The sequence below is a fragment of the Leucopleurus acutus genome (assembly GCF_964270905.1).
Source record: "Leucopleurus acutus genome assembly, chromosome: 12".
Lineage (NCBI taxonomy): Eukaryota > Metazoa > Chordata > Mammalia > Artiodactyla > Delphinidae > Leucopleurus > Leucopleurus acutus.
In genome coordinates, this window is record NC_139154.1 from 51,541,126 (window position 1) to 51,563,727 (window position 22,602).

The 22,602-nt window shown below is 51.3% G+C and overlaps 1 protein-coding gene across 1 annotated transcript in view; it reads right to left on the reverse strand.

The window, feature by feature from the left end:
- CAPN13 (calpain 13) overlaps positions 1–22,602 on the reverse strand; it is a gene marked incomplete at both ends in the record, with an annotated part of 58,852 nt that overhangs the window by 8,440 nt on the left and 27,810 nt on the right. Inside the window, 8 exon segments of the mRNA XM_082851438.1 lie at positions 4,741–4,825; positions 4,828–4,936; positions 7,036–7,047; positions 10,826–10,968; positions 13,124–13,196; positions 13,289–13,451; positions 14,476–14,550; positions 18,528–18,613. Of these exon segments, the coding sequence (XP_082707564.1) occupies positions 4,741–4,825; positions 4,828–4,936; positions 7,036–7,047; positions 10,826–10,968; positions 13,124–13,196; positions 13,289–13,451; positions 14,476–14,550; positions 18,528–18,613 (746 nt within the window).

Consider the following 22,602-nt stretch of genomic DNA (forward strand, 5'->3'; position numbering starts at 1 on the left):
CCCCTCCCTCCCCCTCCCTCCCCCCTCCTTCCTTCTTTCCCTCCCTCCTCCCTCCCTCCCTTTCCTCCCTCCCTCCCCCCTCCACCCCCCTCCCTCCCTCCCCCTTCCCTCCCTCCCTCCTTCCTTCCCTCCCTCCCTCCTTCCTTCCCTCCCTCCCTCCTTCCTTCCCTCCCTCCCTCCTTCCTTCCCTCCCTCCCTCCCTTTCCTCCCTTCCTTCTCTCCCTCCCTCCCTCCTCCCTCCCTCCCTTTCCTCCTTCCTTCCCTCCCTCCCTCCCTTTCCTCCCTTCCTTCTCTCCCTCCCTCCCTCCCTCCGTCCCTCCCTTTCCTCTCTTCCTTCCCTCCCCCCCTCCCTCCTTCCCTCCCTCCCTCCTTCCTTCTTTTTTTTTGGCTGCGCAGCATGACTTGCGGGATCTTAGTTCCCTGATCAGGGATTGAACCCGCGCCCCCGGCAGTGAAAGCGTGGAGTCCTAACCACTGGACCTCCAGGGGATTCCCATGAAGCATTTCCTGATTGCTCCAGGCCCTGGTGATAACTCCCTCCCTGAACATCTGTAGTGCTGATTACTCCTGACATTTGATACCTGGTGTGGGTCACCTTGCATTTCTCTCTTTATTCATTACTGGGCTGAAAGCTGTGTTTGCTTCCCCCTCATCATACCTGGCACTTGGGAGCCCCTCAGGAGAAGTACTGTTGAATGAATCAATTCAGCTCTACAGGTGTGTTCCCCCATCTGCTTCCAGAAAGGAAGTGAGAGAAAACATGACTACTGAGAGAGAGAGAGAGAGAGAGAGAGGGAGTGTGTGTGTGTGTGTGTGTGTGTGTGTGTGTGTGTGTGTGTGTGTGTGTGTGTGTGTGTGTGTAAACTTTCCTGGCCTGAACTTCTGAAGGTGTTAACTGCCTTCACTTTTCTGTTCGGGACACTGACCCCAACAGTTTTATGGGCAGCAGATTCTGTGACGATTTGACAGAGAAGCAGAGCTCTTCTCCATGCAGCTGTTTCCTTCACTCAGCCTGGTAAAAAGCCGAGGGCATGATGGGACATCACCACCCTGGGGAAGCTGTCCCGCGGGAGAAGGAGTTGGAGTGACGGCTCCCAGCAGGTGGCTTTGTAGAGGGGCACTAGGTCAGGAGGAAGGAGGTTCCTCCTTGGGGTCTTCTGAGAACCAGTACCACACAGACAGCAGATAAGCAGTCCCCAGGGTGGCCTCACCACCCAGAACACACGGCAAAAGCAGCCCTACGGTTTGTCCTTACTGGAGTCCTTTAGCCGGAAAAATGAGCCCCAGTGATGTCACCAGTGCAACACATCCTGCCAGCATCTGAAATCGGCCCTTAGGTCATCCCTCCAACGTCTCCCTGGTCGGTCACGTCAGGGAAGTCGGTGTTGTGTGCCCGCCATCAACTGAGTTTCTTCCTCGAAAGAATCGCGGCATCTCACTATGAAGAGCAGTTACCGTGGTGAGGAGTCACGTGAGAACGTGAGCAGCTGTGGGGCATGGATCACATCCCCCGCGCTGGACAGCCCCTGACCTGGTCCCTGCACCCAGCAAACACCAGAATGTTGGAAGAGATGGGGCTAGGAATGGAGATAAAGTTGCCTGAACAAAACGCCCAAAGAATCGCACGCCGGCCTCTACACCTCAATGCAAGATGCCTAAGGACTGATGCTTTGCTTTCCTTGGAACATCCTAGGGTATCTGTACATGTTTGCTGATTGAATAAATGATAGATGATGGATGTGGCCTGTCCCAAAGGCTGAGTGTGTCCTTCCTTTTCCCACAGGCGGACCTTGGGTTGTGGTACCACCACCACTACTATGGCTGATAAAGGGGTACAAGAGATTGGGAGAAGGACAGAGTGAGTACACGGACGAATATTTTGCTCTCAACTTTCTTTTGAGGACACAACCTCTGAGGATAGTTTGCGGGTTGTGCAGAGTGATGCCAGGTTGGCCCTGCTCAAGGGTCTCCACCAAGGGGAGAAAAGAAGTTGGAGTCCAGTCTGGGTTCTACTCTCGAGCCACGCACCTTGGCGCAAAGCTCCATCTCTCTTCTATTCTAATTCCTACAAAGGCCTCATGTGGGCTGCCAGTTACCCTCTATGAGAAGACGTTTGGTTGTTGTTTGGAAAAGTCCTGATTAGGGAATCTGTACCATTTATCATATGACAAATTATATTTTTTGTTTCAGAGGTGCAGGTTCATGGACCACGTTGAGGACTTTGCCACCTGCCCCTGAAGGAAGCTTGGTCTCACGCATCCTAACCGGGTCCTGCTGATCACCTACGGGAAGTGAACCTTAGCTAGAGCATCTGCTCTGGGGAAGTGAATCTGTCTTAATTCAGTGCAGATTGATTGAACACCTTCTCTGTGCCAAGGACAGTGATAGTTATTGGGGACAAGGAATGCATACGCTGTCATCCCTGCCTTCAGAAGCTCACGGACTGGGGACATTCACCATAGTAGATGCTGTTTTGCATCAAGTGAAGTGCTTTCTGAGTCAGCCCAGATGTGGGCCTGAATCCTGGGCTAGTGTTGATTTCAAGGAGGTTCATACTGAGCTGTTCCCTATTACACGTACCCTCATGCCAGCCACATTCTTCATCTCTCCTTATTTATATCTCTGGGTCCAGGCTACCTAAATAACTTCCCTTTGGCTGCCTCCTGGTTACCAATGCCCTGTTAGCCTTCTGAATGTCTGGCATCTTCCTGTCCTCGGCCCCTGTCTGCCCGAGGTCGGCATGGTACACTCGATCATCTATATGACTTTCCGCTTCCCACACCGACATGACGACTAATGGTAAAAGGCCCATCGTGCAGAGCCCTTGACAGCTGGCTTTTTCCTGACAAGTCAAGGAGTTCTTTATAACGGCTTATTAAACCATTAAGAAAATCCCCTGTGCACGTAGGTGGCTTGGCAGGAAGAAGGCTGTTGGTGCTTTCTGAAGCTGGCCAGCTCCTGAGAAGGATGCCAACGTTGGTGGGAGGTGGCAGAACGGGAGAAGGAAAGATTTCAAGGGGTATTGCCAATTGCTTGTTTAAAGATTTTAAAAGCTCACTCCCCTATTCAGGCCCTTCCTTTCCAAACTACACTTCACCCCAGATGTCACCCAGGTGGGGCGCCCCGTCTCTCCAGATCAGTTCTGGACATCCAGAGAGAGAGGCTGACACGACCACCCGTCAAGTCATCTTCCTCTCTCTATCCTGATAAGGACCTGGGAGAGGTTTCCTTCCCTCCGGCTCCTCCGTCACCTGTCCTATGAAGGGCCCCTCGCCGCCACGCTAAGTACTGTACCTGCTGAGCGTATCTGTAGAAAATGCTTCGTTGGGAGCCATTTCTGGACGACTTGCCTGGATCTAAGGAAGAACAGCCAACATCAGATTTCTGGGGAAGGAGGTGAGGGCCCCAAAACCTTCCACCTGGATCTGAGACAGAGGCTTCATCCAGCAATTGGATCAAACCTTTTTGGGGAATGGGAAAATGGAAATTTGTGGAAGGAAGATGGTTGGGTCCAGCCTGGCCTTCAAGGCCTGGTCTTCTCACCTCATCCCTGCCCCTTTGAGCCATCACCAGCCCATTGTGGTATCTGTGCTTTCATTGGTCAGTGGTGAGGCAAGAAGGAAGGAGATAGAAGCTCTTGGGGAGGGGACGTGACCCAGTGAAGTTTGCCAACCAAGCCTTGCCGCACGCTTACCTGCAGTGGTCTGAGGTTGGGATTATCGTCCAGGTTCCTAGAAAATCAGGGGGACAGTGTGACAAGGATGACCAGCTCACTATTCAAAGGAGGCTCACGCTTACACGTGGCAGGCACCCCTGCAGGCATTGGGCATCTATGCCAAGGACACACGTGGAGAGCCCTCAGCACAGCAAGCTGTGAAGTGGGCAGCCATGGCAGTCAGCAGACAGACGAGCATCTTGACCTCATGTCCAGTCTTTCGGGTGGCCCTCCCCAGTCTTCAAATCATTTTGTAAACTGTTCCTTTCACAACCAGATATATGTGTATCGTAACCCCCACTGCCAGGATGGCAAATAAGATTTGTCTTAGGTTCCAACTCTGAATGGTGGCACAGTGACCATCTGGCATTCTGGACTGAGAAGGCCTCGTCCATGCTCAACGGTAAAGACTGCCATGATTGTAGTGATGTCTGCCTCGGGGCCAAGAGGCATGAGGTGCCCAGCAGGGTCTTCACTGCAGTGAAGACCCTCCACCATCAGACTATCACTCAGACCCATCTCTCACTGTCTCCCTGATGTGCCCCACATTCTGTCCACATTTCAGACAATTGCCACGCATGCCACGTACCACCTTCCTGTGTGTATGGACAACATCGCTCATTCTTCAACGAGCCCCATGCTCACCCACTTCCCTGCTTCTGCTCATGTCTTTTTCCTCCACCTGCACTGCCTTCCCCTGGGAAACACTGTTAGGTTTTCCATCAAGGACTAGCTCACATTCCATGTTCCCCAAGAAGCCTTCCTCTGTCCCTCCTGCCAGAAGGGAATCCCTCCACTCTGTCCTCCCACGCGACCCTGCACTTCCGTCAGGCAATGGCCCCATCCTGTTTGTGGTCTACGTATTGGTTCACAGACTCTCTCGCCTCCATTTTGTGCTGAGCTTCTTGAGAGCGGGGGCCGTGCTGTGTCCCCGGCTAACAGAGTGCGTTGCTGCACAGAATGGTGCAATGTGTTTTTATAAAATTAAGGAGAATAAAACGTTTAGAATCCCAGAAGTTCTGTACCTGTCACTGTCTGGCATCTTTAGGAAGATTCGGAGCAAGAACTCAACTGCTTCTCTGCCTGCGGAGGCGACCACCACATAGGGCTCAGGCTGAAACACTCTGTAAGGCTGCATGTGGTTTCAGAAACGATGCCCTTCTCAGCAGTTATGAATTTGGAAAAAAAGGTGGACGGCAATCTCTCTCGGAAATGCTGGAACTGGAAGAGACGTGATGATGGTGAGAAACCCCCTCCGTGCATGGGCCACAGCTACCAGGAGAGACCCCTACCTCCCAGACCCCTCTCCATCCATCAAACAGCACTACAGGCCCTGAAAAGGGAGACGCTGCTTACCCGAAGTCTCGAAATGCAATAGAGTTCAGACTGTTATTTAATATAGATGCTAACACTACAACGAATGAGGGGAATATGATACATGGTTTTCCCTCATTAAATCTTACAGCATCCTGGGCTTCTGGGTTTATCTCCCTGCTTATATACAAAGACAAATCATGAAAACTAGTGAGACTGTTCCAATACTGAATTAATTCAGTAATTCAACATGTAATTCAGTATTGGAATTTGGAGTCCTTTCTCTCTGGACCCTTTTGCAAGGCACTCCTTGGACCCCTGCAGCACTGCGGGGCTGGAGTCCTTTCGCTCCCTCCATTCCTTCCTTCCAGTAAAGCCCTGAAATGCCTTCTCACTGGAGAATAATAGGCCCTCATCATTCTCCTTTTATTTCAATATTTTCTGGGAGATAAAACAATAAATATCATGTAGTTCCTATTACTGGACGTCACATACATATTACACGATAAAAACCACTTACTAAATACATTTTCCCCAACACAACTGAGATGGGGATTCCATTTAGAACGGTCACGCAGCATGAAATGACTGCTTGTGAGCTCTGCCTCGGGGGGAAACGAGGAGACGGGGAGAGGGTCTTTTCAAGGGGTGGGAACCAGGCTGGGCTGCAGCTGGGGCTACTGTTGCTGTGTGCATCGGGGCGCTGGGCAGAGTCTCCAAACTGCTGACATTATCAGCCCCAGTGTCTCTGGAGCCTGACTTGCTTGGGCCTTTCTAGCAAAAGAAACGATGAGATCAGTTCTTCTCCAGAGTCAGCACTGTTCTGTGTGTGTGTGTGCGCGCGCACGTGTGCACATGGGGAGGCACTGTGTACAGATGGGTGTGGGCTCTGAGCCTCCTACAATCACAAGACCTGACCCTCTATTTCTAGGGATGTGGCTCATACCTTTTATTCGATCAAGTCCTCACCTCGTTCTCCACGTCTGGGAACTAGAACCCTGACTCGTTCCTTGCACCTGACTGCTTCCCTTGAAGCCCTTCCAGAAGTTCTCATTCCATGACTGTTGTGCTGAGAACCAGAGTTGGATCCTAAACCCAGCTCTGTGGCTGGGCCGCTGCTGTGACAGGCAGACCTCCTTGCTGTCTGCTTTCTGCCTGGGGTTCTGTGTATCCCTGCTCAAGGACCACCTGTCCCAGCCTCTGTCTCCCTGTTGGGGGACGTCTGGAAGGGCCAGAGGAGCTTCCCTGGACCTGCCAGCAGGCTGCAGTCACCACCCGTTGGCTGTGGCTACATCCTGCTCCCTCCCTCTTCCCTTCCATCCTCGTCCTGGCACATGTACATCCCCTTGGGCAACAGCCGCATCACAGAGTTCACGTCTAAAGGGGTTTGAGTGCCTGTGAGGTTAGGTTTCCCAAACTCCATCTTTCCGTCTCCATCCTTACCCATATTTTGGTCACCTTTCACCCATGACAAGCCAGAATATTTACTGGGTGGGGAGGAGCAGGTGGTAGTGGGTGGTCGGGAGGGTGGGGAGGGAGGGTGGTGGCGGTGATGTGGCTGTAAGAAGAGTTGGAGGATGTGCCTTGAACTTGCATTTGCATTGCATGCATCCTGGTTGTGGTGGGTTTGGGAGCTGACAAAGAAAACAGGAGGCTAAAGATCTACCCCCGGCCCCACCAGGGACCCATGAGCCCTGTCTCTCATCTTAAAAGGAACAGGCAGCGTCAATCTTATCTATCGGGCCAAATGCTTGAGGATGGTTTCATGGCTGCATTCCCTCTGCAACGTCAAACCAGAGAACAGCTTAAGGGATCCAGCTTTAGACAAGGACAGCTGAAATATTCCCTGCGTTGTTGACCTGTTTGGAAGTTCTAAGCTTGTATCTATTACAGGACAGAGCAAGACTGAATTGGCAGCCAGAGAACAGCAAGAGACACGTTGAGGTCAAGGGTGTTGGAAGAGGCGTAACAATATGGACAGATGGCAGCAGGGGCGGTGGCCATACCTGATGGTCAATCTGAGGGAAGAGAAGAAAGGCAGGTTCAGGAACCCAAACTAAAACCCAAAGGCGAGCAGATCTGAGAAGGCTGGCTCGGGGCCCTGCGTTCCTTTTTGTTGCACTTTCAGCCTGTTCCCTGGAACACCTGAGAGTGAACAGGGACCATCACTCATTCTCTGTGCAGAGCTGTGACAAAGGAAACCCAACTGCTGTAGAGAGCATGAAGGGGAAAGGAAATTGAAGTGGGAGGAAGGTGTCTGAGAAAAGGAGACTCTCCCTTTCTCATCTCAGCTTGGTTACTCTTCACAGCAGTGATGATAAAATTGGAAGGAAAAGAGACAGTGATGGGAACTGGAGGTAAGACAGAACCTGGATCAAATGTAAATTCCCCAGAGTTGGAGCTCCAAGGAGAAAGAAACTGTTATTCCATCAGACCACTGTAAAGCATGATGGGAATTTGTTCTAGCATTCCCCTCCTCCCAATCGCTGTACCTCGGTGTTTGTAGGGATGTATGTGTGTGTCTGAATGTGGAAATATCTATGTTTCAGCCTGTTCATGTTGCATAAGGAGGCACTGAAGATGCAGTCCCATTTTTAAGCCACTTCATGGTTTGCAAAGTATTTGCATGTAATGTGTTGGGTTGTCACAGTAATCCTAAGCATATGCTAGGCTCCGAAACCGAGGCTTTGCAGTCTCAGTAGCAGAGGTGAGAACAGAGCAAGCTGTGTTGCTTCCTTTGTAATTAATACCCACCACCTCCATGCACTGTCTTCCACAGTTGGCATGGGTTTCAGTTCTATCCTACTGCTGATCCTGGGCTCCGCTTAGGCGTACAGGCCATTTGATTTACCTGGGCAGACTTATCTGGAGATCAGGAATGAGCTGGAAGGGAGGTGGAAAGTTCCAGCCTGGGGGAGGATGGAGCTTATCCATCCTTGCTCTTTTTCTCTGTCCTGTCTTCTCCCTGCCTATTTGTACACCACCTGTGTTTGATTTGATGCAAGGCAGAGCAGTGCTCCCATAGCAGTTGGAGAGCCACAGGCCCATGCCAAGGTTGCAGAAATGTATGCAGCTGTCATGTGGGCAGCGCTGTACCCACGAACACCAGTAGAGCCCTGGAGTCTCAGACAGCCTAGCTGCTGGCACCAACATAGCCTGTTTCTCAGCAGAACCGTCAAAGGAACCCAAGTGCCTCTTGAGTTGTCAAGGTCTGGACTGTTCTTTGGTGTTTAACTCGATCAGGATCCTGCAAGATCCAGAGGGATCTCCAGGGGGCCTAAGGAGGTCCCAGGTCTGCACGCCCCTTCAGCAAAATGGGCAGCTGAGAAATAAGGTGTCTCTGGCCGAAAAGTAGACAAATGGGCTTGGCAGCATTTAGAAAAACAGATGTGATTACAATACTGCCAGGGCTCCTGAACTGTAAAGACTTGGGGCAAATCAGTAAACACAAGGCTGCCGTGTTGCTCGGCTCTGGGGCACTAGAATCAGATGAAAATATGAACAGCACCCCCAGTTTTTGTGCATGGGGGGCAGACCTCATACCCTCTCTGGACTTCTGTCTCTCATTAGGAAAGGGAAGAGCTGGCTGAGATATTCTCAGGAGTCCTGTCTGGTTCAGGACTTGAATTGTTCAATCCCTGCTGGTAGACCAGATGTCTCAGTCCCTTCCTAGCCCTTCCCAACTCCTCTCATTTTGTTCTTCTCAGAGGTGAGATTAGGGGACTCTGAGGATGAGGATCCTCTTAGAAGGTACCTGAATCAGTTGGGATCCTTGGCAGAAAACAATGGAAACTAATCCAGGGTGGGGTGAACAGGAGGTCATTTATGGGAAAGATAAATCAGAGTCAATGGGAAATCTAGAGAATGCAACTCGGAAGGTGGGCAGGAATGAGAAGAGGTGGCTACACAGCTGGACACCATCACAGGATCTGCCTGCATTGCTGCACCAAAGATTTGCTGCAAAGAATCCCTCAGCTGGTCCTAGCTCCTTTAGTTACTTCCTCAAGACTCAAGGCCTAGAGTAACCAAGAACATCTAATTGGACAAGCCTGGGCCACAAGTCTATCCCTTTGCATCCAACGGCTGGGGAGAGGGAATATTTGGCCTCTTTGACTGCTGCAGTGGGAGACCAGGCCTTGCCTTTCACCAAGGTTCCCCCCCACATGGAAAGGGTGTTCATGTGCCTAGTGGTGATGAAAATGACAACTGTCCACTACTGCATCCTTAGGAGATGTTCTTTGATAGTCTCAGCTGGTTTGCAGAACCTCGGAAGTATGGTGCTAAACCCCATCAATTTCTTTTCCATTGATTTCATGTAACTAGGATGTGGAAATGTGCTCAGAGAGAGCAGGACCCAAAGCGTTCTCCTCCTTCTAGAGCCAGAAACATATTTTTGTTTGAGCTGTGAGCACCACCAGAAAGGCAAGTGCCTATGTCCTGCTGAGAGCCCTGGTCCTGGGACCACAAGTTCTGGTATCGGGCACTCCCCTGTCACCACCCAGCTGCACCTTGGGCAGGTCATTCACGCTGACTTTTGGTTTCCACATCTATAAAAGCAGGAGTACGGGGTTTTTGAGACAGTGAATGTGAACATGTTTGGAACTCTGAAGTTCTCTATCAGTGAGGCCTTCGTATTAGAGTGAACCACAGCCAGCGCACAGGACTGTTTCAGGACCCAGGAGCCCTGCCTGTCCATGACGGGGCTAAGGCCCTACTTGTGAATGTTGCCTTAGTCTCAGTGAACATTCCTGGGATCCTTCGTAGAGATGCTGTCAGAGCTCCAGCCACACAAGTGATGGGTGTGTTTGACTGAAGGCTCGAGGGACATCTGGCACCCGGTCCCCAGCTCTGCCATTAACTCTGTGTCACTTCACGTCACTGGGCCTCAGTTTCTTCACCTGTAATATGGGGACAGGGGATCCCAGCATTTGATGGTTGCACGATCTTAGTTATCCATGTTCGTGCAGAGAGGCTGTGGGGTGTATGATTTGAGAACCCTGCACTTTATCTGTGGGATGCATTAAACTATTTGGGAAAGGAGGAGGGAGCACAGGTATCAGATTTTCTTTTGTAACTCCTTTCTTTTGCATGGTATTAAAAAAGAAAAAAAAAAGGAATTCCCTGATCACCTACTCACAGTTAGTGTGTGTGCAGGTGTTGTGTGGTGGGATGGCCCCAGCTGAAGGGCTGGCTGAAGAGCCATCAGAGGGGAGGGGAGGCTAGGTGGAGAGGAAGACCTGGCCTTGGATGAGTGGCCAAGCAGATGCTCGTAAGCCAACCATGGAGCTTTGACCGATTTTGGTGTAAGCATAAGAGAAAAACGTACCTCCCGGCTGTATACCCAGGATTGTTTTTTCCCTTAAACTCCTCCCAGAGTTTAGCCAATGATTCTCAGACATTTCTGCGTATAAGCAGTCCCTGGGGAGCTCATTACAATACAGATTTTCAGGCTCCGTGTCCATGGAGATCGGGACTCAGGATGTTTGGGGGTGACCCCAGGAATCTGCACTGTTGCAACAGCTGGTCTCGGACCAGACTACTTTTTAAGGAACAAGCATTAGAGCCTGCAGCAGGAAGTGCTGACAAGTGGCAAGGGCAGGAGCTGTGCCCACTGTAACCTCCTTCGTCTCAGGTTTTCCTGCAGATTTACAGAGTTGCACCAACTGAACTCTATCACGCTTTGGGTTTTAGTTCTGAGTCTGCAGCTGGGTGAAATCTCCCAGCCGAGCTGGTCGCTTTCTCCAAGGTGTACAGAAATGTCCTCCAAGGGCAAAGCCCGGAAGCATGCTGCCTTACCTTGAACACCTCGGACTTCAGTGGAAATGTCCTGTCTGTTGCCTTTAAATTCTGTGGCATGACAAAATTGAAGGACACGATGACATTGCTGTTTTCCATGCTTTCTGGCACAGAGAAGATGTACTGCATGTCCCTCTGGGGTCCTGCATGAAAAAGGGCAGTGAGTGGACTTCAGCTCGTCTCTGGCATTCCAGGATGGGACCGTGACCACTTCAGAGAGCCAGTTCAGTGCTGTGATGGTTGAGAGGGAATCTCTGGCTTTGGGCTAATAGACCAAGGCCTGGGCCCCATTCCCCACAGTTACTAGTTGTGACACAAGCTTCTTTATTTTGTGAGCCTCAGTCTCCTCCTCTTAAAAATAAGGAGGGAAAGTATAGTTCCTACTTGGTGAAAATGTTTCTTACACTGTAAAGTTGAGGGCTATTTTTATAATAATAAGTGGAATTCCAGAGGCCTCAGGTATGCATTGGTGACAGCCATGGAGCCATGAAATGGTGTCAATCCCCCAAGCATCAATGGAGACAGAGGAAGAGAGGCAGAGAGATGGCAATTCACAGAACTCTGCTACCCAAGAGTCCTCACCAAAGCCAGAGGGAGACAACTAACGTGAAAACCATTAGATTGAAATGCATGAGAGATCGGGACTTCCCTGGTGGTCCAGTGGTTAAAAATCCGCCTTCCAACGCAGGGGAGGCGAGTTCAATCCCTGGTCGGGGAACTAAGATCCCACATGTCGCCGGGCAACTAAGCCCGCGAGCCATAACTGCTAAGCCCACGCGCCCCAACTACTGAGCCCGCGTGCCACAACTACCGAGCCCACACACCACAACTAGAGAGCCCGCATGCCACAACTACTGAGACTGTGCACCACAGCTAGAGAGGAGCCTGCACACTGCAACAAAGGGCCTGCGTGCTGCAATGAAACACCTGACACAGCCAAAAAAAAAAAAACACAACACAACCAAATGCATGAGAGATAATGTATGAAAAATAAATGAAGATGAGGCAAGCTAGAAATGAATTAATAGACATCAGAAGGTTGGGGTACGATTGGGAAGCTCTGAAAGGGGAATAGGGAGACATAGAGGCCATCTCAGTCATCGGCTTTCTGTGAGGATCAAACGATGACACACTCAAGTGCACTTAGCAGCACAGAGCAGGTGCTCGCCGGCTGCCTCCCTGCCCTCTCTCCCTTGTAAGGAATTACTACAGATGGCACAATGTATAATTTTGGTCAGTTCATCGATCTGCACTAGTATCTGGGGGTGCTGGCCCACAGTCAGACAGGTGCAGCTCAGGAAGATGAATCAGTAAACTTGCTGCCCGAGCGACTCGGTGGTTTCTCAGAATCTGTCCATGGTCTCCTGGTGACTAGGTTCAGCAGAGTGAAGAGCCTGCAGGCGTGGGGTCATTCAAGCATACCATTCTCGACAGGCTGGTGCCAAGGTGAGGGAATGCACGTGTCGAGGTGCAAACACACCCACACACACAAACACACATGCACAACTATGTTGTTTGTATAGCTTTTCCTATGCAGGATGTGTGAGCACACTCAGGTTCATCTTCAGAGGGTGATATTTCACTCAACCATGTCACAGACGGGGAGCCGGAGGTGCAGTGAGAGTATGTCACTCACTCTCTTAAAATCACATCAATGAGATTCACCTCCCGGGAGCCCAAAGACAGGTTCTGAGGTGCCCACCTCTGGGATCTCAGTATGGTGCTGCAGGATACATCAACCAACATGGGCAGGAATATGCTCCCTGATGCCCGGATGGTGCTTTGCGGCTTCAAGGGGAAGATGGAGATGACTAAATTCCACTGTGTACAGTTGGGGAGACTGAGGACAGAGAGACCAGAGTCACAAAGCCCAAATGTGGCAAAAACAATGGTTTAACCCGGGCCCTGACTTTTGCCCAGTGTTCTTTTCATAGCTCCCCCAATATCCTGGATAATTTATTTATTTATTTATTTTTTTTTGCGGTACGCGGGCCTCTCACTGTTGTGGCCTCTCCCGTTGCGGAGCACAGGCCCCGGACGCGCAGGCTCAGCGGCCATGGCTCACAGGCCCAGCCGCTCCACGGCATGTGGGATCTTCCCGGACCGGGGCACGAACCCGCGTCCCCTGCATCGGCAGGCGGACTCTCAACCACTGCGCCACCAGGGAAGCCCCTGGATAATTACTGAAGAGCAGTGGGCCCGTTCTACTCTTGGGAGGTGGATGGAGCTTAGTAGAAGGACAGTGGGAAAGCAAGAGAGCAGGGGATTCACACTGGAGATTCTCCGGCCCGCCCCCACCAGCAATCATTTCCCCTGGAGAAGTACAGCTGTCCCTTTGGGCTGACAAAGTCCTCTTCTTCAGGCTGATGGTCTAGAATCGAGGGCCACTGAGAGCTGAAGCTGGGATAGGGCAAAGGCTAGCAGCTTCCCCTCTGGCAGAATAATTACCAAGGTCATAACTACCTTCCGCATTGGAAGGTAATTCCATGCACATGGAATTAAGTGGTTCTTAAACATCAGTTGGGACCATCTTGCATGGAGTGCGTTTCCATGGTCCAGGCTGATTGGAACTTGCTTACATATAAATGGGCAGAAGAAGTTATCTCGGAAATCTTGACGTGACATCCTGTTATAAAGAGAGACACATCACGTAATGACTACGGGTTTGTCCCATAACTTCCCTGTACCGCTGCCTGTCAACTATAGTATCCGCTGATTTACCACCGTCCTACCCAAAGGCCAGAGCCCCATTCTGGTTCCTTCGTGGTCAGATACACTTCTGATGTCTCCAGTGGTTGGAAGGACAAGGACAGAGTCAAATTATGAGTTCTTCAGGTCCCCCTCACGGCCAGCAAGACGACTGCCAGTCTCTCTTTCTGTCCTGGGTCCTACACACCGCTAAGAAAATCACCTTTCCCTAGGGCCCTTTGCCAAATGCACGGTTGGGGTCTTACCAGAATACAATGGATTCAACGCCTAAAATCATACCTGTGATTAAAGTTGCGATACTGGAAATATTCTTCCTCCTAATTTATATGTGTCCCTCTGATTCTTAATTACTTAGACCCAGTCTCTTTCTCACACATGCTAAATTTTATTTAAGTATGTCATTGAATAAACCAGACAACCCTTCAGAGAAATGTCCATCTTATTCTTTAAGATGTGAGCATAGGGCTGGGGATGTGTTGTAGAACATCTAGTCCTACATAGCTGCTGGGTGATGACACCTGACTAGAGTCAGGGCTGGGAGATTAACCCCCATGTTCCTCTCTTGCGATTCATGCCAGGAAAGACTGTGGCACTCCAGGGCTCCAAAAAAGATGGCAAAAGAAGTTACAGGCATGATAACCATGCATCCTGGTTTCCAGGAAACTGGTGGTTTCAAAGCTTTGGTGCCAATATTCCCTTCTACCATTAACATTTCCTGCGAGTTCTAACATTTCAGAGAGGAAATGCCTTTCATGCAAAGAGAGAACACACAATTTCCTTTCCAAAGCTTTTGTGTCTTGGTGGAGAAAATAGCCTCCTTCTACCTAGATCTCTGAAAAGCGAATCTTTATTCTCACAAAAGTTTAGGGAAAAGGGTGGGGATTGAGGGTTTGGGCAATAGTTAAAGATTTAAAATCTAATTTTGAAAAAAGTGTAAGTACCAAAACTCGCCATCATCCTTATTTTCATACAACTGGCTTTTCCGTCGGTCGTGGGTTTCCTGCCACTCCAGAGACCTGGGCGTGGAGAGACAGACCATAGGATGAGACTTCCTAGGGTGTTTCATCTCAACCACACATGGCCCGACAGGGGCCCTTTGCACAGGCCTCCAATAGTTTCTGGGTGTGAGTGGACCGTGTCGCTCTACCTGGTGATTCTATGCTGATGGCTTCCAAGCTGTCCCCCAGCCCCATCCTCTTTCCTGACCTTCAGATGGATACATGCTATGGTCCGTTCCTTGTCTCCACCAGAGCCCCACCGTGACCTTGAAATCAACGTATCCCAAAATGTACTCATCCTCTGCCTCCTTCTATTGCCCAAGTGAGAACATGAAGGGTTATTCTCTCTCATACCCTCCACGTCCAAGCCATCACCAAATATTAATGATTTATTGATTCTACCTCCTAAACCCCTCTCAAAGCCATCGAATTATTTCCATCCTTATTGCTGTTTTCAAGTTCAAGGACCCTCATCTCCCTCTTGGACTGCTCACCGGTCTCCCGGAACCCAGTCCGGCCCGCTTTCCTGTTCATACTCTACACCTCCAATCAAAACAATCTTTCTAAAACAGAAGTCTGGTTAGGGCATTTCCCTGCTTAAAACACATCAGTGATGCCCTTTTACTCTCAGGATGAACTTCAAACTCTGAAAGAGAACTTGGCCTCTGCCTACCTCTCCAGGTTTACCCGAGCAGCTCCCTGTCCCCCCGCCCTTGAACTGTACACTCCAGCAATAATGAACGTCTTCATTTCCTTAGAAATACCTGTCTGTCTGGTGGCAGTGGCAGCACCCAACCCAGACCCGCCTTGGCCTTCACCATGATGCTCCCTCTGCCTGGAATACACTTCCTCCTTCTAGTCCTATAACCCAATAACTTTTACTCATCTTTCCTCCTAAAAGGCACTTCTGCTGGGAAACATTCCCTGTCCCCCCTGGGGTGCCCTTCCTTGGAGCCCGCACGGCACACTGTACCACTCCCATCTCAGCACTTAGCACCCGGTGTTACTAGCGCTTGTTTATTTCTTGCTGTCCCCCATTAGACTCCAAGTGTCATGAGATCAGTGACCTTGCTCACCATTATATTATCCGTCATAGGGCTTTAACACAATGCCTTGGCACATAGTAGGATGCCATAATTTTTTTATTAAATCTGTCTACTTCATTGGGATAATGTGCTCCAGAAGCTAGTCCTAGAGTCTGCAGTGAAGGAGGGAGGCCTCACAGGCAGAAGGGAGCATCTGTCACTTCCCAGCCCACTCCTGAAAGTGGAGGCACACCCATAGGCGACGGCCCGCAAGGCACAAAAGTGTAATGAGACCCTTCTCTGGGACTGACTTGCATGGAGGGCCTGGGTCACCTCTGCCGGGAGAGCAACGCAGGGACCACTCAGGCTTCTGGCTGCAGGCCGAGCCAGTCAGATGTGTTATTGTAAAATGGTAATTTTATAATTAAGTGATAATTACATTTTCTGCAGTGTGTAAGGGAAAATAAATGTAGTGTAAATCAATACACTATTGATTCATGCAAGTTTGTCTTTAAGTGTGTGTGATTGAAATTTCCATTATGGCTGAGATTAGACCACCCGCCCTCCCCATCCGTCTCCACTCCTTAAAACGTAGGGAAGGGGCTTCCCTGGTGGCGCAGTGGTTAAGAATCCTCCTGCCAGTGCAGGGGATACAGTTCGAGCCCTGGTCCGGGAAGATCCCACATGCCGTGGAGCAACGAAGCCCATGTACCACAACTACTGAGCCTGCGCTCTAGAGCCCGTGAGCCACAACTGCTGAAGCCCCCGTGCCTAGAGCCCGTGCTCCGCAACAAGAGAAGCCACCGCAGTGAGAAGCCCGCGCACCGCAATGAACAGGAGCCCCCGCTCGCCGCAACTAGAGAAAGCCCGCGTGCAGCAACGAAGACCCAATGCAGCCAAAAATAAATAAATAAATAATTTTTAAAAACGTAGGGAAGAAATTGACCAGTGCATGGAGACAGTGATGATGCGGCCATATCGCTTCCTTCCAGCCCGGTTGCTGGTGGGGAATGGTGAACCTCAGCCCTCAGCCGGGGTACGTGATCTTCCAGAGTAGGTGTGGCAGGGTCCACCCCCCGTCCCTGCTCTGCACACCTCTCCTCCCTGCTCAAAGGCCTTTGTGAACCCCCATGCCTGTAGGTACAAATCCAAACCTCTCAGCTGGCACCAGGCTCTCTGGTTCCAGCCCCCGACACGTCTCCCCTAGGTTCCTCTCCCTCAGGCCGGCTTCTTGGCCCTGAACACACTACAGATGTTCCTGGCTCAGCGCAGCAGCCGACACTTCCCGCCTACCTAGGGACGGCTTCCAAAGTGAGTCATACTTCTTTTTGGGTTGAACTCCAGTTCAACCCCATTCAAGAAGCTTTCCCTGAACAGGCCCGCCCATGGGGAGCTTCTCTTCCCTGACCCCGGGGTCCCTTATTGCCTTCACTGGTCATTTGATCTTTCGCCCGGGGGACGTGGGGGCAGAACGTCAGCTCACGTGAAGTTCTTGCCTCTCCTACTCAAGGGGACTGTGCCTCTGACACCTGCCCTTCCTCCACTCCTACTGCAACAGCCAACCCCGGATCAGGGATTCAGGCTAATCGGATCCCACCCCACGCCATATTGGGCAGCTTGGGGTGATGACTGGGAAGGGCTGGAAAGGGCCATGGATATCCCCAGGGAGGAAGAAAGGACAGAGGCAACATAAAAGGAGAGAGTGCGGCGGGGAGTAAAAATATCGTCCAGCGGTTCGTGGTTTTGCAATTTCATTCCCCTTCTGTGCGGGAGGAGGGGATTCAGCTGCCCTGTTCTCCAGGGGGCATCTGAGGGAGGTCACACCCAGGTTTATGCTAAGACTTCATGTCTCTCCCTCTCCCTCTCCCTCATACTCCTACCCTCCAGCCCCACCTGTGCAGGCGCCTCGGCTGGTGGGCACCGCCCAGCCTGGGGCATCAGGCTCAGGCAGGGACGGGAGAACTCTGCATTTGCCTCCAGAACACACTTCTCCGGGTATTGATTTTCACCTGCTTGAACGCCATGTATTTCCTTTCAGGTCATGTTCTCCCTCGTGCTAAGCTGCCACGGCTGGCCAACATGTCTCGACTCTTTCCGTGGGTCTAACACAGGCCCTCAGAGACCTGCGGGTAGGCTGGGCTGTGCTGGCCGCTGAGAGGAGCCAGTCCCCTGTGGCTGGCCTGCCATCCCTCTCAGGCCTGTCATCTCGTTCTTAGTCAGCAAAGGGGTGGGGACCAGGGATCCGTCCTCCTGGCAGCTGGGAAACACCAGCCCAGCTCTCCGGGAACTACAGACCGCACAGCGGGGGCCCCATAGGTCAGCTGGGTCAGCGAGCAACTGCCTGGGACACGGCCAGCAGAGGCATCTGAGACCCACGTAGCTTTGTTCACTCCTACCACCAGCAAGGCACTGGCTGCTCGCGGGAGTCTGGACCAATAGGGCAGGATGGACGACGCAGGTCGACTGAGTCAAGCAATCAGCCAGATCTTTGCCTCAGCTCCCCAACTGCCCCTAGAATGAAGTCTTTTCCATCCTGATGACATGGCATCATCTGAACCAGAATCCCATGGGATCCTTTTATGGAAGGAGACTCCTTCTCTCCATCTGTGTCTGCCAAGTAGAACTTGACTCCTGCCCTACCCTACCCCTCTTTTAATTTCATACTTATTCTAGGTATATGGGTTCATCGCTCAAGACTGCTTCCTTCTGGAGGACAGACACTGTCTCTTGTCATCTGTATGCATCCCACAGCACCCACCCAGCACAGTGTACTTAGTCCGGAGTACACAGCAGGTGTTTAAATGATGCTTGGTGAATGGCAGCACGGGAGTGTGAGTTCGACTGAAAGTCACACACAGGTGTGAGCTGGACAGACCTACAGTGAGATCTACCTGCTGCCCTCATGGGTCAGAATGCTCTCCAAACACCGGGTCTCCATGAAGGAGAGAGAGAGGTTTCCAAAAGCCGTACCTGTCACTCCAGCGCCCTCTCCATTCGCTCTCGCCCCAGGGGTTCCACAGGCGGATAAGATATTCCCAGCCGCTCCTGTACTGAATCTGCAAAGAACAGAAAAGGAAAACTGTCAGTGGTCTCCAGCAAGAGTCAGCAGAAGGGATATGAATGCAGCTGCTTTTCACCTCCAAGGACGAATTTAACTTCTGACCTCATTTGGCTGCAGCAGGAAAAAAAAAATGGAAAGGAAAAAAAATCAATGTCTCTGCCTGTGTGGAGTTGGAATGAGACTGAGGAGAAAACGGTCCTTCTTTCTGTGCAGCACCTTGAAGGGCAGGCGCAGCTTCCTCAGTCTGTATGACTGCATCCTAAAACCTGCGCCAGCTGAGACAACAGCAGCAGATAAATAGCACGGATGGTGCCACGGGCTGCAGAGGGGAGATCCTTATGGGTCTCCAGCCTCCTCCATGCCCTGTCACAGCCGGCATCTCTATTCCACTCAAATAGCTGTTTCCTTGCTGGCGGCCCCTTGGGAGCTGTGCTGGGGTCTCCACAGCACTGTCCTGAGCAAGGCCAGTAGGAGGCTGATTTGAGCACAACCAGGACCTTTGAGGCCTGGGAGTAGAGCCCTCCTAGCCTGCGGCCCCGGGGCTGCACCCGACCCCCCCGGCAGCCTGCCTCTGTCAGCGAGCAGGGCATCCCCGTGGCCTGAACGTTCCTTCCTTCCCCAGGGGATCGCATCATCATCTGTCCCAGATACAGCGGCCGGCACACTTGCTCCTTCAGACCACTGAGGCCAGAGGGCAGGACTGTTTGTTGAAAAGTTACAACAAAACTATCACAACCCTCTGAACTTATGTTCCTGGATGCAGGAGGCCTCCGCCTGGTGAGAGGAATTAGAGCATGATTGAGTTGTGGCGGCAGTACTGATCTGTGCTAATGTTGTCTGAGGAGACAGAGGCCTGGAGAGGTGAGGAAGGGGCGGACTTGTTCACTGATTCCAGGTCACAGGAGAAAGTCCCGAGTGGAATATTCCCACGTGGAAAAGAAACCCGTGTGTGGAGGCAGGGCTTGGAGACAGGCCTGGCTGAGTGTGTGACGTGCACTACGGCCTACCATCCTCTGAGGCAGATATTCATATAATCTTCGTCTTGCAGAGGAGACTGAGCATCAGAGAGGTTAAGCAACTTTCCCAAGGCCACAGAGTAAGTGGCAGAGGAGGAACTCTGATCCCAGCCACTGTCAGTCTCCAAAGCCCAGGCTCTTAATTTTGGAATTGGGAGTGGATAAAGGATACAGCTGCTCCAAGGCCCAGCTCATTCTCACATGTGGACGAGACCCTGACCTTGCACGTAAACCCTGGGCCAGCACGTGATTACCAGTAGGGCAGAAGGAGCAATGTGGTCAGACAAGGGCCCAAGAACCCAGCTTGGGTATGGTTCTTTTCTTGTCTACTTCTGTCTAGCTGACACTGCAGTGGAAGGTACTCTTTTAATGCCGCATGGGATGGGGGTGCCCCTCTCTGCCCCCCACCAGGCACCCCAGGCTTTGCACACAGTGTATTCTTAACTGCCAGCATGTGACGGAGCCCATGGAACAGGGACGTGAGAAACGGGCGCCTGGTGGCCCAAATAGCTTAATGAGCCACCCTCAGTGCCTAAGGGACAGTCAGGGGCTCAGGCAGGCACAGGGGAGAAGAGTGGCCGGTGCCTGGAAGGGGCTGAGAGCAGGGCTAAATGAGGCATGCAGAGAAACACGTACCCCCTGGCCCCGGGGAGTCACTGACCCAGCTAGGTGCATAGTAAAAAATGCCAATTTCATTTATCTTCCTGTCTGTGTCTCACCCAGAGGGTGGATGAGCAGATTAAAAAGCTCACTGCATTTATGGGCTGGTTTAATCTTAGCACTTGTGGTCAGAGTTATAACCTCCTCTTTCTGCAGGAAGAACCTTTAATCAAGTTCTTGGGCGCTTGTCTGACCGTGTCACTTCTTTTCGACAGCGCTCTGTTGGTGCTCACAAGGGCCTTGGCCAAGTGCCTCAGGCGTAACCTTCGAGGCTAAGGTCACAGCTGCATCTGAGAATGGGCGGCTTTCTTGCTTCACTCTCCTGGCTGCTGACTGTACCCTGACCCTGGTCAGATCGCTCAGAAAGGGTGCCACTGGGAAGAGGGGATCCAGGTTATCTGTCCGAGGATAATAATTCCTTGAAAGTATTCTCTTGAATGCAAGTTCCAGAGGCAGTTCATTGTTACTCCTAGAAAAAAAATGGTTTCATGGCTAATGGCAGACTAAAACCAAGCTGTACTTACATTGTTAATACAGGCCTTCTCAGAGCCTTCAACATGTGGACATCCGAATACTGCTTTCACAGAGCATCGCACCAGGCTGGTGCTCCTTTGAGCACAGGCAAGAGTGGCAAGAATGGCGGGAGTGGACGCAGGACACACGGTCTTCATCACCTACTGTCACAGGAGTGTCCTGTTCAGACTGCTGTGTGTTATAAGAACAACTCAAAGCGTGTGCTGTGGGGGAGGAAGCATCCGGGCTGTGAGCAGAATCATCTCGAGCCCAAACCCCAGCCAAGCCCGCACTTCCACTCCCCAGTTCACCTCCATGACCTTGGCCCTAGGTGTTCACTTGGCTGCTCTGTGAGCCGGCAGTCACTGCCATCCCCGTGGCCAGCCTCTGCGGGACTCACATTCCATGGCCATCTGGACCTCTGGATACACAAGTCCCTTCTCCCCTGCATTCAGAGGAGAAAGAAAGGCTGTCTCAATGTATGAAAAGGGCCTTGCCAGGAACGGCCAGCACATCACGCAGGTACCATGGCTCCTTCCTTCCATGCCCAGCACCGATATCACTCATGGATCACAGCTCTCTTTTTCCAAGTCCGGAAGCAGAGCCCAAGTCTTGTCAACACAGTAATCCAGGCAGCACTGCCTGGATCAAGGCCGGCACACAAGAAAGCTGACTTTCTCTCCCTAACCTAGACTTGTCCACATCCGGGATGGGGAGCTACGGGGAGCAGGATGTCCATCCGTGGCCAGATGTGATGATGGTATTGTCTGTCTCCACTGAGAATTCAGAGAAGGGCAAGGGAGATCCCAGAGGAAGGGCATCTGGGGCCACTGGGACTGGGATCTCTTATGGCTTCCGTTTCTCAGGGCCTCTTCCTTGCTTGTGGGAAATGTCATTTGAGCTCCTCACATATTCTGTGATGGAGAATCCGTGATGTCATCCTCACAGGCCAAAGACAAATGCATGCATTCCCTCCTGCGAGCGCACTCACCCACTGATCCAGCAGGCATGTATTAGGGGCCTGCTCCCCTCCAGCTGCTGTGCAGAGGAAGCATCTTGGTACTGATTTCCTTAGGGAGGAAGGCGAGAGAGAAAATATTGCCTCTGGTTTTTTTGCTTGTTTGTTTGTTTGCTTTGTTTTGTTTTGTTTTTTAACATCTTTCTTGGAGTATAATTGCTTTACAATGGTGTGTTAGTTTCTGCTTTATAACAAAGTGAATCAGCTATACATATACATATATCCCCATATCTCTTCCCTCTTGTGTCTCCCTCCCACCTTGCCTCTGTTTTGCAGATTGGAACATTCACCCAAACACAAAACAATGGAGTAACTGGCCCTAGGTCAATGGACAGGAGAGACAGATTGACACGCAGAGAGGGAAGACAGATATGAGAAATAGGCCATAAATAGAAGCTGATTCTCTGCGTTCCTCGGCCCATAAATACCTGTGAAAAATGGACCCTGGGGTTTGCGACACTGTCTCTTATGACCTAGAAGACATTATCAGACCTCAGGAGTTGTGAGAACTACAGAGATGGGGGAACATTTGTGGGAAATCATCACAAGGCCAGGAAGTGCTGTCCCTGCACGGCTGTGTGATAAGCATAGATGCGAACTCAGGAGTCGTGGTGTCTGGGCCCAGCCATTTCAAGCAGCTGTCTCACCCTGGCCTTCCCCTCTCGGGTGTCGGCTTCTCATTTACGAATCGAGGAGGCTGGACTTCAGTAGTGTTTTCCAGACCAAACGCTAGTGCACACACGGATGATATGCATTTTCGTCCACCCAAAGCTGGTT